General features: G+C 43.2%; 1 protein-coding gene across 2 annotated transcripts in view; it reads left to right on the top strand.

Annotated features, from left to right (window-relative positions):
• The window catches only part of INTS7 (integrator complex subunit 7), a 54,601-nt gene that overhangs the window by 29,420 nt on the left and 5,371 nt on the right, over positions 1-19,810 (top strand). For both annotated transcript variants that reach the window (XM_077338641.1, XM_077338640.1), the window contains 8 exons: positions 507-746; positions 4,231-4,368; positions 5,357-5,563; positions 10,514-10,708; positions 11,268-11,371; positions 12,739-12,807; positions 13,961-14,093; positions 17,917-18,015. In XM_077338641.1, coding sequence (XP_077194756.1) covers positions 507-746; positions 4,231-4,368; positions 5,357-5,563; positions 10,514-10,708; positions 11,268-11,371; positions 12,739-12,807; positions 13,961-14,093; positions 17,917-18,015 — 1,185 coding nt within the window. The remainder of the gene's footprint in view (positions 1-506; positions 747-4,230; positions 4,369-5,356; positions 5,564-10,513; positions 10,709-11,267; positions 11,372-12,738; positions 12,808-13,960; positions 14,094-17,916; positions 18,016-19,810) is intronic.

Raw genomic sequence — 19,810 nt, 5'->3', positions numbered from 1 at the left:
TGAGTTCTTGCTAAAATAGAGAACTGCTGGAACAGCAAGCAGAGCTGTGTGGGGATAATGAAGCCCTACCTTCAAAAGAACTTTCTTATTAAGCATACACACTCTTAGGTGTTCAGTACATTGATAAAAATAACCTTTTTTGTCTTAGCTGCCCATAAATCAAGTCTAGTTTTTTTAAAGCAGCAAATGGAGGAGTGTAGCATAGCTGGGACTAGCCAAGCAATTCTATACAAAGTTAGACCAGTTTAATCCTGTTTAAACACATTAGGTTAAGCATGTAGGGTTTCAATATTAGACACTTTTACCAGACTCAGTTAAGCAGTTTCGGTGTCTCAGTCATGCATTACAGTAGAAATAATTGGTTCGCGATATATCCTCTCTGTATATGCTTTGGCAGAGTCTCACTGTATTTAATGTGCTTGCACAACGTTTTTTTAGCCATCCTTTTGAAGGAATTATTTTGAAAGGTAACAGATAGTAAAACAGTACTGTTTGTTTTAATGCAGATTGCTCTCACTTGCATGGTGAAACTGGCCACGTGTCGCCCCCATCTGAGCCAATCTATTGTGGAGTCCTTGTTGACACAGCTGCATAGCGCTCAAGATGCTGCCAGGATTCTCATGTGTCATTGCCTGGCAGCCATTGCTATGCAGTTACCTGTCTTGGGAGATGGAATGCTGGGAGATTTGATGGACCTTTATAAAATGATTGGCCGATCTGCCTCGGATAAACAGCAGGAACTGCTGGTAAGTAGATGGGCTTGGAAACATTGTTCTTGTTATGCTCTGGACCTGAGTGCAATTGGGTGGAATAAGCACTTTATAAGCTACTGATGATGTACTGAGTTAAAACTGGACCATGCTTATAGAACAGTCAGTTTGCCTTATCAGAAAATATAGTGAAACTAGCCATAAACTAGCCCAGTGTATATCTTTGTCATGTTTGATTCATGGTTAACCTTTCTGTGTGGAATTACTTGTCAAAGCACTTACAGAGAAACAGACATTTTATTTGGATAACTGTTTTACTTAATCAGAGCAGAAAGAGTTCCACGGGGCCTGCACAATGGAGCTCTTCCACTAAGCCTTTGGTTGAGGCCAATTGGAACAATCCCACCACAATAGCCCCTTCCCAACAATAACCTCCTCCCAACCACCAGTAATGCCCAACAGAGAACCACACAAGGTGACCCGTACATTCACTAAATTAAAAAAAGACCTAGTGGATAACAGTTCAGTTACTCAGATATGATTGTTAAAGTGTTTTTGTGTTTACAATGTTAAAACTGTTGTGTTCAAATGTTATTCTAATGTTATAATCCAAAACTGTTATCGTGTTCCCTATACCAGTGGTCCGCAACTTTTTCCAGGCTGCGGACTGGCGGCGGCGGGGAGGGCGATCGCCCAGCCGTGCATGCCATGCATGTGCGGCACTCCCGCGCATGCGCAGCTGGGGTCGCGCATGCAAGTTTGCGCAATGTGCTGCCGCAAACGCGCATGTGTGACCCTGGCCACACGTGCATGGGAGTGCCGTGAATGCGCACTTACGGCCGTGCATGGCGCAAATGCGCATACGCACCCTGCGCGGCCCTGCAGAGGCAGGGAGCCGCGGCCCAGTACCAGGGCCTTCGCGGCCTGGCACTGGGCCACGGCCTGGTGGTTGGGGACCACCGCCCTATACTATGCCAGCATCACATTAAACCGTGAGCCACTAATTTCATTGTAAACCGTCCTGAGCCGTAAGGGCGGGCGAGGTAGAAGCAGAAAAAACAATAAAGTCAGTCAGTCGTCGTTCCTGGCTGTGATTGTTGGTGCTAAATGTCAAGTACATTCTGTGATGTCTTCAAGAATACTGTTGTCATAATATTGAAACTGTATGTCCTTGGCCCAAGAGCACCATCTCCTATTTTTCAGGAACAAGCAGTATCTCCCAATATGCTATGAAGGCTTAAATATGGAGGCCTGACCCTGCTGTTGATGCCTTGGTTGTGAACATTCTGACTGTAACCTGACTCCTCACAATCAGTGGACAGAATGGGAAGCAGATGAGCCGCTGTTCTTACTTAGCATTACCAGGGTTTTTTTTTACACAAGTTTATTATTTTATTAATGGAGTGATGATAGGGAGCAGCATTATTGTTGCTACCCACTAGGCCATAAATTCAAAAAGCTCAGGGTCTTGTCTTGAAAGCTTCCAGTTTGAACGATAAGGCACATGCAACAAAAAAGCAGATTGAAGAAATGGAGATTTGAAAAGCTCAGCAAAAGAAGGGCTATTTTGTGGAAGAAAATCAATCTAGGAAAGCCTGAGGAAAAAAAAAGATAAGGTTTGAAAAATCCTTTGCAGCAGAATAAATTTCATTAAGTAGGAAGACTGGTTCAAAAATAGTCACATAGCTTTAGAAGAAAAAAAAAGGAATAGGAGATAGATAACCAAAGTATGGGGTGGCTTAAGGAAACAAAAAAATGAATGGGAGGGAGGATAAGATGAAATATGGAAAGGAGTGAATTATTAAAAAGTGAGAAATCTTTAATTTAGAAAATAAAAGAAAGCCGTAGAACTTTACAGAGGAGAGTGACGTGAGCAAGCTTTTTTTTTTAAATTTAGGCAACAAAGGAATTTCAGGTCTGAACCCCAGACCTAAAACATATCCAGACTAGAAATGTGCAGTGTTTTAAGTTGGTAATTTTTGGTTTGGGTCTATTGGACTTGAAAAAATTTCCGAAAAATCCCAGATCCCAATAATTATGTTGTATTTGGATTCCTCATTTTTTGGAAATCCCAGATATTTTTGCGTCCAATAGACTTGAGAAGAACAATACCATTAAAAAAAAAGAAGCCAGCTCGATCCTGGGACTGGCTTGGCTTCTACTGCAGCGCACTTTAAACTGCCCTGCTGCGAGGAGGTCTTTCTCTGCCGCATGCAGACCTGGCTGGGGATGACTTCACCTGCCGCTCAACCACAGTGCCAGAGAAGCTGGCCCCAGGATCTGCGTGCAACAGGAAGTTATCTTCCCATGATACACAGTCCTGTGGGGCCACAGCTCTCTGCCGCACAGCAACTCTTGTGGCTGACTTCTCCTTCAGCTTGGTTGAAACCAACAAAATGTTTTTTGAGTATATTTTCAGTTCCTGTAGAGCCAAATGTACATCCCTTGTTCTTAAGCCCTTTTCCTTCCTATAGGTGGCGCTTGTTTGACATGGACACTGTGCTTATTTTGGTGCCTTGCCAAACACAATGAAATGCTGAGCTTTTTACAGCATCATTTTCTCTTCCATCCCTTGCCTTGTGGTGTGGATTCTGGATTAATAAATTACAGACCTTTGCCCATGTTTCCCTCTGTTGTCATCTCCTTCTGTGGCATCCATGTTTGATTCACCTTATTTCTCCTGCATGCTTAAGTTGTGTGTGAATCTCCAAGGATTGTGTCTTAGCAAGCAAAGAGGAACTTCAGCCCACTTCCATGTAGGCCTTCCTTGGATTTGATATTAGCCTGAACTTGATAAAGGCTTTTTGACAATCATATGGGTTATGGGGGATAAGGTAAAAGTATCCCCTGTGCAAGCACCAAGTCATGTCTGACCCTTGGGGTGACGCCCTCTAGCGTTTTCATGGCAGACTCAATACGGGGTGGTTTGCCAGTGCCTTCCCCAGTCATTACCATTTACCCCCCAGCAAGCTGGGTACTCATTTTACCAACCTCGGAAGGATGGAAGGCTGAGTCAACCTTGAGCCGGCTGCTGGGATTGAACTCCCAGCCTCATGGGCAAAGCTTTCAGACGGCTGCCTTACCATTCTGTGCCACAAGAGGCTCTTATGGGGGTTAAAACAGCTTATTACTTGAATTAACAACATTTTGATGCAGTCAAATTATTTCCATGATTTATTTCAACTATTTGCTTGAATACATTTCTGCTTTTTATTATCCATTATATAAGCCTCAGAATTATAATGCAATAAAGCCATTCCAGTGCTATGTTTACTAGCCTGAGTTTGAAATCCTATTAATATCTCTCTAGAATAAAAGTTATGTAATACTTTTTATTAGAACTAACCAAAATAACACAAAATGTGCAAACATTCAAGTTCTTCAATATGCTTCATCAGGCTATGGTAAGACATCCCCAACATAGCCATAACCATGTCTGCCAATAACTTTTGGATGATGCTAGTGGAGAGAGCTTTTTGCTAGGCTTCAACCTTGTCCTGTTCATTGTTTCTCTCTTTAGGTCTCTCTTGCTACTGTGATATTTGTTGCCAGTCAAAAGACTTTATCTTCTGAAGTTAAAACTGTTATCAAACAGCAGCTTGAAAATGTCTCCAATGGATGGACTGCTTACAGGATAGCCAGACAAGCTTCCAGAATGGTATATACAAACGATGGATGTGATATAGACTTAAAAAAAAAGGTCCTAAAACTAAATATACTTGGGTACCAGCAATATTTGAAACAGCTCTGCATTTAACATCTAACAAAGGTTCTCCTAGGATTTAACACAGTTTCCTGAAGCATTTCCCTTTCCCTGGTGTGTTGAAATGGTTTGCAGCCATTTTAGACTGACAACAGGGCATCCACACCCATCTCCTCTTAGCCTAAAATGGCAGCCAGTCAAACCCCGCACTGGACAAGAATCCGTTAAGTTTTGGGAGCACAAACCTGGGCAACCTGCATTCATATCCTGGCTCATGCCCATCCCTAATTATGTGTATTTTAGGGTTTTGGATTTTTCTCTCTCTAAATGACATAGCTGAGAACTTTTGAAAAACCTACCTATGGTCTGTCCTTAGCATATCAACTGGATGTAATCTTTGCTATGCTGGATGGTATGTGTGAATCATTGCTCTATCCCACAGAATAGCAGAATTATAAACACCATTAAAATATATGAAAGTGTACCAAACTGAATATGGTCCTGACTACCAAAAGTTAGCTTGGAGAGGGTTGTTCTGTAGCCTTGGTGAGCTTCTATGTTCAACTTTCATAAACAGAACTTATTTTGTGTATCTTTGGCAAGTTGCAGATTGCTACTTAAGAAGGGATTATTCTTTCCATAAAGAAGATAAAAATGCTCCTCTATCTTGTGTGTGTGAAACAAGGGGTGTGTGTGTATCATTTTGGAAACTAACTGGAGCAAATATCAGTTTCAGAATCCAGTGGGGGAAAGACGTTTTGGAAGGGCAGATTGGACAAGGTTTGAAGGTCTTTTCTTTGATGTATTCCTGCCTTCTTCTGTTTAAAAAACAAGCTTTATTTCAGATGTGCTGCTGTTCACTGATGTATTGTTTTTGAACACAGAGATCTTCATGCTTTTTCTTTTTGTCTAAGCTGTGTCCGTCTCCACTTGTCCTCTGTAGGGTAATCACGGCATGGCCAGGGAGCTCTATCAAAGCTTGCTGACTCAAGTGGCTTCCGAGCACTTCTACTTCTGGCTGAACAGTTTGAAGGAGTTCTCCCACGCGGAGCAGTGCCTAATGGGGCTGCAAGAGAACGATTGCAGTTCAGCACTTTCATGCATTGCTGAGTCGCTAAAATCATATCACAAAGGAATAGCATCATTAACGGTCAGTGTAAATTGTTCCTTCTTTCTTCCTGGTGGTCTCTAGATAAAGAGTTGCCTGTTTCAGTTGTTGTTTTTAAACTAGTCTCTTTAAAAATCTTGGGGAAACAAATTGCACATTCAGAACCACTTTCTGTGCAGCAGTGGTTCACGCTTCACTTCTCTGATGACCTGCATTGTTGGAATGATCCCTACCAAGTTGTCAGTGTGGACGATAAAGAGAGTTGAACTATTGTGCTCATGTGATAAACCAGAGGTAGTCAAACTGCGGCCCTCCAGATGTCCATGGACTACAATTCCCAGGAGGCTCCTGGGAATTGTAGTCCATGGACATCTGGAGGGCCGCAGTTTGACTACCCCTGTGATAAACCATCCCCTCTTGACAGTAGGAGCAGGTGCACCACATGAAGTGCTCTGATGCCTGTGCTTGTGCTGTCTTTTGGAATGGAATTCAGAGGAGGCAGATGGGAACAATAGCAAAAGCTCTTCACTGCTTCTTGAGCAATCCAGAATTCATTGTTTAATCAACCAAGTGTCAAAGTTTTCTTTTGTAAAACTGAATGGCTTCTGGGGTTTTATTTGGGGGGGGGGAGAGGGGTCATTGAAACAGATGTTGCATTTTGAGGGGGCTGGGGAAGTGGGAGTGAACTTCCATTTCTTGAAATCTGTAAATGAGGGAGGGCAACATATCCTGGTGTGCTGGAAATTTACCATCAGCTGAGGGTTTGCAGCTAATTTGTGTTTTGTGTTTTGATTACATAAATGACGTAATTTGTGTATCATTCTGGATGGCAAGCTTCATCTTCTGGGAATTTGACACCTATTTTGCTAACTTTATTCTGGCATAATTAATTGCAAAAGAGAGGGAAGTTTAATCCACCCCATGTTCCTGAAATGGGTACAGGAGGCATGGGGTTGGATGCTGCACCTCAGTTATGCTTTTCTTCCAACAGCAAAAGAACCTCAAGTATCAGGAGAGCTTGGAGGGTCACTCTGCTGTTAGCGGAATGAAGTCCTGGTGTCTGACCTGTTTGATTTATTTATTGTTTGTTAGCTTTAAAGGCATACATGTCATGTTTCTATTGAAAGTGTACTGTGATCAGTAAAACAAAATCAGAACTAATATACCGTATTTGCCGGCGTATAAGGCGACTGGGCGTATAAGACGACCCCCCAACATTTCCACTCAAAATATGGAGTGAGCCCAGTGGGGGGGAGCCGCTCGCCGCCCGCTGCCCGCCGCCGCTCGCCGCAGCCCGCGGCGCTGCTCACCCAGTGGGGGGGAGCCGCTCGCCGCCCGCCCTGCTCACCCAGTGGGGGGGAGCCGCTCGCCGCCACTCGCCACTCGCCGCCACTCGCCGCCCGCCCTACTCACCCAGTGGGGGGGAGCCGCTCGCCGCCACTTGCTGCTCGCCTGAAGTGCACCCGGCGTATAAGACGGCCCCCCCCACTTGGAGGCATGTTTTTCAGAGGAAAAAAGCCGTCTTATACGCCGGCAAATACGGTAATAATTAAAGCAGCTTGAAATAAATCCAGTAATACAGTGGCTTAGAAATTAAATAAATCACAGGGCAAATGGGGAGGGGGGCGAGGAGATAAACCCCCAAACTTTACTAACCACAGTCTTTAAACTGGCAGACCAAGCGTTCTGTTGGCACCTAAAGGTAGCAACTGTAACACCAGGCAAACATCTCTTAGTACAGGAAGAGCAACCAGGGGGAGAATATCTTTCCTCTAGTAGTTTCCTGCCTCTCTTCAGAAGCTGACAGTCTGTCTGGCCTGGAGACAGGCTTTAGTGATGTCTCCTGCCAGGCAAGCTTGAATGGTGTAAGGTGGACCCTTAAGGTAAGCTAGGACTCAAGACTTGTACCTAGAAACAAACCGGAAACAAGTATAGGTCTTTAAATGGTTGCATAAAATTTGCTTGTTAAAGTGTGTCCCAGTTAACAGCTTGGCTTACTTGGGAGCATCTGAAATATGTATAGAGATTTGAGGCGGGGTAATGCCTCTTGTGGCACAGAGAGGTAAGCAGCAGAAATGCTGTCTGAAGCGATGTCCATAAGGTTGGGAGTTCGATCCCAGCAGCCGGCTTAAGGTTGACTCAGCCTTCCATCCTTCCGAGGTCGGTAAAATGAGTACCCAGCTTGCTGCTGGGGGGTAAACGGTAATGACTGGGGAAGGCACTGGCAAACCACCCCGTATTGAGTCTGCCATGAAAACGCTAGAGGGCGTCGCCCCAAGGGTCAGACATGACTCGGTGCTTGCACAGGGGATACCTTTACCTTTAATGAATCTGATGGAAAACACTGAAATTGTTCTTTTCTTCCCCCCCCATCCCCCACCCCCATGTATGGGTTGTGCACCAGTGCGGTTTAGCAGACACCATGTTGGAGTAGGGCCAGGGAGACTGAGGCTCAAATTCCCACTCAGTCCTGAAACACATTTGGCTGACCCTGGACTAGTTCCTGCCTCTCTGAACTCCTTCATGGGGTAAAATGTAGGTGCTTCCATGTATTCTTTCTTGAGCTTCCCGGAGAAGAGTAGAATACATCTAATATTACCGTCATCTATTCAAATGTAGCTTGGCATTTGCAAGAACTGGAAATCTGTTTTTCCCCCTCACAGAAGGAGTCAAGCTACAGAAATTGCCTCAGGGGGAATCTGTGTAGCTGTGGTACATAATTTGTCTGTATTAGCCTGCAACTTTTGTGTCAATCAAAATGTATGTTCAGAGCAAGTGAGGGTGCTGTAAAGGTGAGGACAGGCACAAAATCTATTTCAACTTGCCATTTCTGGTTAAATTGCTGCTGTCTTGTGTTTTTACCACATGCGACTGAGTGTTCCTGATGCCGGAACAAGGCAATTTGTCAGCTCAGGCAAGCAGAAGTAAAACAGTACTCAGTTTATATAGAGCAGAAAATGTATTTAATTGCTTAATGTGACTAAAATAGTGCCAGTTTGAATAGAAAACCCCGGTGCAAGGAAATGGATGCTTCATCTTTCCTGATGAGAAGACTTTCATTACTAGAGCTTAAGTAGTCACTGTTTTGAGGAACCTTTAGGAAGGAGGTGGCTGTATAATTTTTTCTTCTCAGTGGGTGCCCACCGATTTGCTTCTTTCCTGTGCCTTTGGCTCTTGTCTTTTGAATGGGTATGGAAATAGTCAGGTTTTGTTCAGTAGCTCTGTCAGTGGCATCTGTGCAGTTCTGGCAAGGTATTATTTTTGGGAGGAGGGGCAATGCTGGCAATACAATCATGAATGTTGCCCGTTGTGGCATTTTATCATTTCAAACATAGTTTCAGAAGAGTTCTAGGAGAGGACTGAATTATATGAGACTCGATGCCTAATTCTATTATTTTGGATGGAGTGGATTTGGTATTTAGAAAATAGGTTAAGAGCTTCTGGGTGCTCACGTGCCCAGGCTTGCTGGATGAAAAATAGGTGGGTGTGATGGCTGAGAGCATGTTCTGTCCGCTACATCTGGTTTTGCCAGCTCTTCTGTTCCTTAGCCCAGTGGTCCATAACCACCGGGCCGCAGCTCCCTCTCCCTCCCCCCCCCCCCCCGCAGTGAGAAACTTCCCAGGCCGCAAGCAAATCGGCCGCTAGCTTGCGGCCCGGCAAGATTCTTTTTGTAAGAAGGGGGGAGAGGGAAGCGTGGCTGCTGGCTCAAACGCGCATGCGCGGCAGGTCCACACATGCACAGCAATTTCACGCATGTGCGGCAATTTTGTGCATGCGCTGCCGCAAACGCACAAGTGCAAAAGTGCCACGCATGCGCGTTTGCAGCCACGCATGGCACAAACCTGCATGCGCAGACCTGCTGTGCATGTGCACATTCATGAAATCGCAACACATGCACGTTTGTGGCCGTGCATGGCACAAACACACACATGCGGATATGCTGCACATGCGTTTTTGCGCAGCACCTGGATCACCCTCCCCCCCACACCGGTCCGCAGCCTAAAAAAGGTTGCGGACCACTGCCTTAGCCCATCTAGCCATGATAATCTGTACGCTTTTGGATTACTGTAGCATGCTCTATGTTGGGTAGGGCCCAGTGAGAGCAGCTATTTCCATATTAGGTGCAGACAGCAGGCATTCTCTCCTGCTCCCCTCCCTACCCCCTCACTGAACTCTTAAGTCCAGCTCTTGTGTTAGACATCCCTGTTCAAGAGCCTTGGGATGCAAGCCCGAAGAAACCTGTGTGCCTCCTTCCCGTGTCTGATGAATTTGCACAAACACAGAACTCATTAGAAGGATCTTGTAGTTCTTTAAACATGCTAGTGCATTTTTCTTAACCCTTGTCTCCCCCCAAAAAATCACATTCCCCAATCCAAAGAAACACATTGTGACTAGACAACAGCTCACATACTGCAAGAAATAAATTAACTACCCAAAAGGGCTCCCACGCTGCTCGTCAGCCTCCTGTGAGAGTGGCTCTGAAGCTTCACATCAGAAATGAGAATGTTCCCGTCTCTCTCAATGAAGAGAGATACTAAACTTACCTGTCCCCCCAGGAAGACTCCTTGCTGGAGCTCTACCTGTGTGGCTACTGTGGTTGAGCCTGCTTCTGGTCAGGAGGTCAGAGCAACCCAACCACATAGAGGTGCTTCTCTCTGAGTAGGTAATTATGTCACATCACAATGTGGGCAGTGGTTATGGCTCCCTGTGGCAAGTACAGAACGTTATGGAAGCTGCAAAAAGAAAACATCTAAATGAGATTTTCTTTGGAATGTTAATGGTAAAAACAGAGATCCTTTACAAAACTGCAACAGCACCGAGGATATAGGTATTACAACTATGCTCTGCTCTGCAAATTCGGTTCTGTAGTGTTCTGAGTACATTCCTTTTCTGCACCTTTTGAAGCCATTTCCAAAAGGGAGTTATTTAATGTGGTATTTTGACCCGGTTACCAAACCTCCAAGCTCTGCTTGTTTGTTTATTCACCTGCAGGCTGCCAGCACACCGCTGAACCCTTTGAGCTTTCAGTGTGGGTTTGTCAAGCTCCGGATTGACCTGCTGCAGGCTTTCTCGCAGCTCATGTGCACTTGCAACAGCCTGAAGACCAGCCCCCCTCCTGCCATTGCAACCACAATTGCCATGACCTCTGGCAGTGATCTCCAGCGATGTGGGCGCATCTCCAACCAGGCATGTGCTCTCATTTGTCTCTGTTGTGATACTCACCTGGATCAGTGTGCTGTGATGAGAACAGTGAAGGCTTTGACAGAACAGACAAGTGACCTCTGCCCAGCCTGCCATTGTATGATGAGCATCATTTTGCAGGGGTTTGGACTAAGAGGGGTCCCCCTGGATTTATCTTGTGCCGGTACAGGCTTCCTTTTAGATATAATAATGCAGTGGCACACAGAGTCAGTGTGGCATGGTGGTTAGAGTGACAGCGTAGGATTTGGGAGATCCATGTCCAAATTGCCACCCTGCCACGGAAGCTCACTGGGTGGCTTCAGGCCAGTCACACACACTGTTAGGCTGATCTACCTCACAGCATTGTTGTGGGGATAAAATGGATGGAAGGGGATGATGTAACCTTGCTTTGGGTCCACATTGGTGAAAAATGGGGGGCATAAATAAAGTAAATAAATAAAAATGAGCATGGGTGCAGCCAAAGATAGGAATGTGATTCAGTGTTGCATAATCCGTGGCAATTGTTTATTTGCTTAAACCATGCATTTTTGTTCATTTGCTGAAGATGAAACTCTCCATGGAAGAATTCAGGAGCCTGGCCTCAAGATATGGAGATCTCTATCAGTCATCTTTTGATGCGGACTCGGCCACTCTGAGGAATGTGGAACTGTATCCTGATACTGAAAGCACAGGGGCTAGTTCTTCTTCCCTGAGGGCTGCTGAGATTATAGGGGATGGTGGGGAAGCACGTAGAGAGGCACAGATTGGCTGTTTTAGGTGTAGAAAATCCTGATGAGGTCAGCCGTTGTTGAAATAGACATAGAAAGACATACAAGCCTGCAAGTGTAGCTGCTTGGTCTGTAATGACTAGAGAATGTATTAAAGATGTTTCCCTCTTGAGTATGGACTGTGCAGTTCGGCTTTCTCAATGAATGAAGGTGCAGAGATACAGTTCCAAACTATCCTGGCATTGATCCACTGCTCCATAACAACAGACGTCCAGGTGTGCCTCTTGGGGGTAGCTGTGTTCTCTCGTTGGAGTGCTGTGGTGTTAGTGGGAACCACAGTGCTACAAAGCACACATTATTAAGAACTGTATGTATGAATCACAAAGTTGTGTGTATGCATACAGCGTTGAAACAGTCGTCTCTACAAGCATGCAGAATCATTCACCGGGCCCAGTTTGTTGAAGCTTTCAGTTATGCTAAGCACAGTATACAGTTAATGTGTCAAATGATACTAACCCTGGTCCACATTGTGCCCCTTGTAAACACGATGGACCAGCAGAATTCAGGAGATGCAAAACCTGCAGTGCAAGAAGAAATTTTATAGTTTTAATGTATCAGTATCTTTTGAAAGGCAACACTAATGTCATTGCTGTTTGTTAGTGAGAATTCATCTTCAAGGATTGGCAGAGCTACCTTTATTCCAAATCAGATCAGAGCTCCATGGAACTCAGAACGGTGTCCTTCCCACTGTCTAGTCACTGGCAATGGCTTTGCATGCTCTCTTGCAGAAACCTTTCCCAGTACTGCTACCTTAGGGTCTTTTTTTCAGCTGCAGAGGTTGAACTGAGTCCTTACATATGCAAAATACCCAGTCTACCCCTCTATTTGCATAACTGCACATTTTGTTGCCAGGAGATTTTGGGGTGGAGGGGGGTGTTGAATCTGTAAGAGCAAATGAATCTGTTCATTTATTTAAGAAGTTTGTTTGCTCCAGCAGCCTCCTTTGGAAGCCTGAGTAAGCCACTAGATCCCATCAAAAGAGTTGCTTCACATGTGTGTACAACAAATATGCACATTGTGTATTTTGGGGGGAAGCACATAAAGGAAAAAGGATTGGCTACAGAAATACCTGTCATGTGTACGTATGGTGGTGTACTTTTTGTGTTTGCTATCATAGACTATGTAAGGTACACCTTAGTTTACTGCTATTATCTTACAAGTTACATTGATTCTGATATGAACAATTTTAAAACGCTGTGAAATATAAAATTTGCATTTTTCATTTGTTTACCTTTATTATTATATCAGACAACAGCAGAGTTGCCTGTTAATATCACATGCAATTGAAGCCCTTATTTTAGATCCTGAGTCCACAAGGTAAGAGTGTGGTAGAACCTTTTATCTTCTTCAGCTTCTTATTTTGGGGAGTATGTACAATCTGCAGTGTGTATGATTTAAAAGCATATGAAGAATATCCTACAGGGGGTATCAGAGGTAATGTGCATTTAGCATAGCTGGAATAGGATCTTCCTGATGTTTTTCAAATAATCTCCTCCAGTATCCAGATTGGTTCATTTGGAGACTTCCTGCTCCTTTGAGCACACTTCTTCCCTGCTTGCCTTCAGAGCAGACAGAATGAGTGCAGAGAACAGGTAGACAGGACTCTCGCGCCCCTCCCCCTTTCCATAGGAAGTTGTTTCTCTTCATAATAAAAATATTTTATTCTTTTAAGCAGCGTGAGGTTCTCCTCCTCCTTGTATATCTAAACTCTGCCAACTTTATTATATACCCATGTCACTAATGGCTACTTAGATTATAAAACAATTAAGGTGAAGAAGGGAGGAATTAGCCTTAAAATGGCAGCATTCTATTAATTTTCTCACTGTTGGGTTCTATTAATAATCTCTGTTTTCCTGTTTAACTCTTAAGGCCCCCCAAATGAACAAGATAATTAATCTCTGGGGTAATTCTACTCGCTGAAATGAAGCTGCCCTAGGGACAAAGCCTTGTGGGCCTGCTTAGTTCTAGTAAAGGGCCTCTCTTTGTATTTACCCTGATTTCTGTTGATACAATAGAACATGGATCGGGCCATTTGAGACTAGAAGTTAGAAATATGAACTAGTGTTGTAATGTGTGACTTGGAATTATGATGAACAGTTGAAATGTAATAGATGAAATGGACATTGCCTACAGAGTTGTGCTGTGATGAATTTTGTTTTTGGTGGGGCGTTTCTGTTGATTGTCTGCTATTTATTATAATAAAAATAAATTTATAAAAAATTAAAAAAAAGAAATATGGCTCAGAAGTGGTAATGGAGGATATCAACATGGGAATTTTAAAGTGAAGCCTCATAGGATATCCATGGCCACATTGTTGACAAGGACAGAATAAGAAGAAATAGAAGGAGTTTATTTTGTAGAATTTAAAAATTTTCCAACCTAGGAATTAACAGTGCCTGGGGGAAAATACACTGATTTCCATGGCATGCGGTGCTAGATGAATTTTGATAGACTTAATGTTGTGTTCTAGCTTTCAGGAATACGGCTCTGCTGGTGGGGCACATGCGACAAGTGAATATGAGAGGAGAATGATGTCTGTGTTTAATCAAGTGTTGGAGGAGGTGGAATCGCTTAACAGAAAATATGCACCTGTATCTTACATGGCAAGTAATAGCTACTGCAAAGCTTTAAACTATTACAGCTCTCTATGGGTGTGGCTTGGAAGTTTTTTTAAAAAATACTTTTGAATTTTCATTGCATGCAAGTTATATTTGTTACTAGGGAAACAGACCTGACCTAGAGAGCAAAATGAGAGATTCATGTCATGCCATGGCGACATCATTTAATGACTCTTCCCTAGCAGCAGTGTGTAGCTTCCTCCCACTGAAGTAGCTCTTCTATTGGAGGAAAAGCCCCTTAATTTGGAAGACTTGTTAGGCTGGAGGGCTTAGTGGAGTAGTAGGATACAGGCCAGCATCTTCAATGGTTGGCTTAGAAAGGATCAGTCAAGATTTAGGATTATTAGAAATGGAAGTTTGTAAGAGAGAAACTGACATGGTAAGCTAAAGAAGGACTGTTCCTGTCTCCTATAAATAAATATAAGCAATCAGATAGTTTCAGAGGGTAGCTGTGCTGGTCTGCAGTAGAACCAGCATCGACTCCTCAGTGGAACAGTCTTTGCATAGCAGCAAAAGGTAATTTATTAAAAGAGTGAGGTAAAATACATGAAGCTTCTTGTTGAAACTGATTAGCTAGCTACATGCAGATAAATAGATTTCCCAGTCATCCCATTCTTCTGTGACCCTCTAACAAGCCTTGATTCAGAAAAGGCAGGCTCACTACTTTCCCAAGAGAAGCACAGCCCAGGCTAACCTCAGGTGTTACTTTCACATCCAATGTCAAACAGTAGATAACCAGTGGTTCCCTCCTTCTGGCGCCATCCTATTAACATAACACTACCAGTTAATCTGCACAACTGTTCAAAGACAAAGAGGAGATAACAGAGCATATCTGGTACCAGAACAGAGCATTGAAGCCCCCTCCCCCACTGAATTCATGGGAAGACACTGCAAAAGCAGATCATGACAATTTGGTTCCATAGTATCTTAGAGACCAGGTAGGTTTTCTGGGAATAAACTTTTGAGAGGATGCTTTGACAAAGAGAGCTTTGACTCTTGGAAACTTACATACCAAAATTTTTCTAGGTCTCTAAGGTACTGCTGGTCTTGAATCTTGCGCTATAAACCATTGCCAAGTTTTTAAAAAGAAACAAAAAAAAAAATTTTGTAGTCGAAAATGATCATAGAAAATACTTCAGTAGCTGTAGCAAAACCAGATTTTCCTGGTATAGAAAAGGGAACCCTAGATTGAGCTGCATTATAACTAAAGTATCTCCAAGATCTTTCAAATGCAAACTCATTAGCTTTGGGTGAAACGAAGATGCTTTAGTGGCTTGTGAACGGTTGTATCGACATCTTTACTTCTTTAAAGAAGACTGTGTTTCAGTACAACTTTTCAGTGGTGCAGTGTTTTTATTATTATATTAATAGTAAGGTAAAGGTATCCTCTGTGCAAGCACCGAGTCATATCTGACCCTTGGGGTGACGCTCTCTAGCGTGTTCATGGCAGACTCAATGCGGAGTGGTTTGCCAGTGCCTTCCCCAGTCATTACCGTTTACCCCTCAACAACCTGGGTACTCATTTTACCACTCGGAAGGATGGAAGGCTGAGTCAACCTTGAGCTGGCTGCTGGGATTGAACTCCCAGCCTCATGGGTAGAGCTTTCAGACTGCATATCTGCTGCCTTACCACTCTGCGTCACAAGAGGCTCTATTAATAGTAATTCGATTTATATCCCACCGCTCCTGGCAAGCCAGCTTGCAGTGGGTTACAGATAAAATCCCACATAAAAACAGATAACATAATAACCCCCATTAAAATAATACTCCTGGCGGCACAATCTTCAACCCTCACAGCCACTGAGGCTGCCTCCTGGTGTACCATAGGGGAGCTCCAAGTGCCAGTAACCCACCAGGGCATGTCCAGGAACAGGGGCACCAGTACAGACAGTGTTACCATTATTCAGTTGTAAATAAGCTTAAGCTTTTGGCTGACTTGAAATTAGGATACCTTTTGAGAGAGATACTGAAAGCAGTCAATAAGCTGGAAAAGGAAATTCGTGGGACTAAGGGGGAGCTTTTGGATGGAGCCCAAGATCCGGAGAGACCAGCTGATGACGCAGCTCAGCTAACAGTAATTCAAGTGAAACTTCAATGTCTGGAAGTTAATCAACTGGAGGGAGAGAGTGCCAGAGATGTAAAAACCCAAAGTATCTTTAAAGAACCTGGGAAAACAGATTCATGGAAGGAAAGTACCAAAAACCTGGAAGTCTATTCAGAGCAGGAAATGACTTGGATCAGCAAAATAAAAAGAGTCTATTCAAAAGCGACAGCAACTAGGAAGCTATCAGGAGATATTTCTGTGCGACCAGAGGAAGAGATCCAGATTGACAAAGGATTCAGAGCCCCCTCAAAGGCGATTACAAGTAAGAATCAAGCAAGAGATTTCTCTGGCCCTGACAGAAGGACAATCAGAAACACTCTACTATGGAAAAAAATACAATTTCATTTTCTGCGACCACCTGAAAGATGAGCTGAACAACGGAGTACTCTCCTGGCTTCTTGTGAGAAAAAAAAAGCAGTAGCAACCTTTAGGACAGGTCTAATATATGAAGGGAACTGACTTTATATCACTTAAGACAATAATAGAATATATCCTTATAATAGATTATACCTTCCTATGTATCAACAACTACTTTGTTAAGAAAGATGGTAATAACTCCTAGATCAGGATTAATATGCGATGGGAATTGAATATGTATGTTAATATGTATGCCAAAAGAGGATGACAAACCATATTTTATAGGCATTAACAAGACAACAGTAGTAATTCTTGGGTTAGGGCCAACTTATGAAGGAGACTGACCTAATATCATTTAAGATAATAACAGAATGTATTCCTATAACAGATCTCATATGTATTAACAATCACTTGGCTAAGAAAAATGGTAAAAACTTCTAGACTAGGAATAATATGTGATGAGAACTAAATATCTATGTTAAAAGAGATGGCAAACCATATCAACTGGTCGCTTTTTCTTTACAACTTCTCTGTAAATGCTTTATATAATAATAAACAATAAAATTATTATTAAAAAAAAAAGGATACCTTTTGAGAAGGGAACAAGGATTTTGGTGACTATTTGTGTCTGTGCAGTGACTAAACAAAATAACTTTCATGAATGAAAACCAACTGGTTCTTGGACAAAGACCAACATGGCGGTGGTGGTGTTTTATTATATCAGATGTAGTACAGATAGGAAGCCTGACAGGGTTTCCAAATTGAAGCACTTCACAGCCCACAGATAATTCTTCAGCAGAAACATAATTTCTCCAGAACCAAGGACAAGGAGATTCTTCCTAGAACATCCATTTCTATTCTAGTAATGACCTTGGGTTCTCTCTACTTACTGCCCCCTACTTCTCCTAGTCTCTTCCCACAGCCAGTGCTGCCTTCACCTGCAATGTCTGGCTGCCTTCCTCCATCTCTCTCAGCCTGCAGTCCCCTTGCCTTGAAGCCCATATCAGGTTGTTGCAGCCGTCACCTCCTTTTCACAAGTATTCTTGATCATCTGGCACAACTGGGGGGAAAGAGAGGGTCAGTAACAGGGTCTTTCTCCTGTTGCATGCTGCTTCCTCACTGGATTTAGAACTGTGCTTAGAACTATAGTTAGTGTTTGTCCTGTCTCTGTAGAAGAAAGGAAATGCATCTATTTGGTTTTCTTAATTTCTGTAAGCTGTTCCGTATTATCTTGGGTTCCCTTAAGTATAAATTACTGCCATCCTAATATGCAAAACTACATGCTGTTTTCTGTCTCCACTGTGAAAAGAACTAGTTCTGATATGGCTTGGTATTGTTTTCTTCTAGCACACAGCTTGTCTATGCAGTGCAGTCATTGCCTTGCTGAAAGTTCCCCTGTCATTTCAGAGGTATTTTTTCCAGAAGCTACAGTCAACTAGCATTAAGGTGAGTAATGGTTTCACCCAATTTTAACTTAAGTTGCTGCAAAAGAATTTTCTGTGATGGGATCATTCCCATACTTTTATCTGGTCATTGTGGTATTAGCCAAAATGGGTGGAGAGAAAGATTTGGGCCACAATGGATAGTTCAGAAAAAAGGGGAGTTGGTTGGATGCCACTAATAATAGTAGTGCACACTTATGAAGCATTTGATGCAGAATGCTATGCAGTTAATAATTTCAAGATTGCCATGTATATATGTGAACTTTCTCCCCCACATGTACACCATTTGAGATGTCACATTTTTACTAGTGCTGGTATTATATGATTTTATATACTGCTACACCATGAATCTCATATCCTCCCTAGAAAATAATTAAGCATTTTTTCTAAAGTTTTTGGGCAGCAGTTCAAGTACTGAATGAACAAAACACACTGAAGGCAACAGTATTAGAGATTATTCAACTTTTTAGCATTGGCAATGAAAACAGGCTCCCATACAGATGATCATACTTTGGAAGAGTACATTTAAGTTTTCACATATGTTCCACTTAATATTTCTGGTAAGGCCTTGAAAGAGGAGCATGTCTCATGACTTAAGTGCCACTCAGCGCTTAACACCCACTCAGGCATATGTCCCACTCCTGAGTGCCTCCTCCTCCAACTGGCTTGCCTGTCCCTCCAGTGGCCAGCCAATTGCCTTCTGTCCCCTATCCCTGACCACAAGCTCCTCCTTCCACTTCCCTCTGAGGCTTGGAGGCTGCAGATCCCTGCTGCATGATCCCTGCCGGTGAGTTCCCTAACAGCTGCCTGCAGCCATTCCAGGTCCTGGGGGGAGAGGGAGGCTGTCCACAGAGTTCTTCCACTCCACCCCCCTAATCTAGTACCCGTTGTGTTCCTGAATGCAACAGGCTTGGCCCCTAGTGTGAGGTATAATTTACATGGCATCTTACTTATAAGGCTCCCTTGCCGCATGGAGATCATATCTTCTGCCTTGTCAAAGCTTTATAATTTGTAGCTGGGAGATTGCAATGCATCTTCCTGCAGTGTATTATGACAGGGTTGTTGGGGGAGGGGGGTGGATTGTGGACTATACTTGTTTATCACTAAAACTCTGTGATAGAAAGCAGCTAGATCTTTCTGTTTCTGTTAAACGTCGCAATTCCTCCTGCATAGAGGATGAGAGTTGTGGAACATTTCAGGTGACTGAAGCTATAAAGCCTTCCAAGTACAATTTCTAAGTCAGTGTTCTTTGATCATGGATGCAGCATTGTACTTAGAGAGATAAATTGCCGTAAATGATTTGGGTAACTTTACCAGGACTGTGAACAAGACCAGCATAAGTGTAAGATCCTGTTAAAAGATACATTTGGCAAACGTTGCAGTCCCCATGTAGCATCTCCACATGGAAGCACTGATGGGATGGCTCTGAAAAAGCCATGCAGAGGTTTAGAACATTCTTTTAGAAGGTCTTTTAACACAGGGGTAGTCAACCTGTGGTCCTCCAGGTGTTCATGGACTACAATTCTCATGAGCCTCTGCCAGCGTTTGCTGGCAGGGGCTCATGGGAATTGTAGTCCATGAACATCTGGAGGACCACAGATTGACTATGCCTGTTTTAACAAGTAGACATCTTAAAAACCCCTAACAAGGTACTTGAGGAAATAGTTGACTCTGAGATAAGCCAGGCTTATAAACATTTATAAGCAGCTCTCAGCTGAAATAAATTAAGCAACAGCTTTTTAAATATAATTTCAGTGATTAGGTTTAAATCCATACCAGTGAGAATCACAATAGTAAAA

The sequence above is a fragment of the Paroedura picta genome, chromosome 1 (genome assembly GCF_049243985.1).
Source record: "Paroedura picta isolate Pp20150507F chromosome 1, Ppicta_v3.0, whole genome shotgun sequence".
NCBI classification, from domain to species: domain Eukaryota; kingdom Metazoa; phylum Chordata; class Lepidosauria; order Squamata; family Gekkonidae; genus Paroedura; species Paroedura picta.
This window is presented reverse-complemented; position numbering and strand designations above follow the sequence as displayed.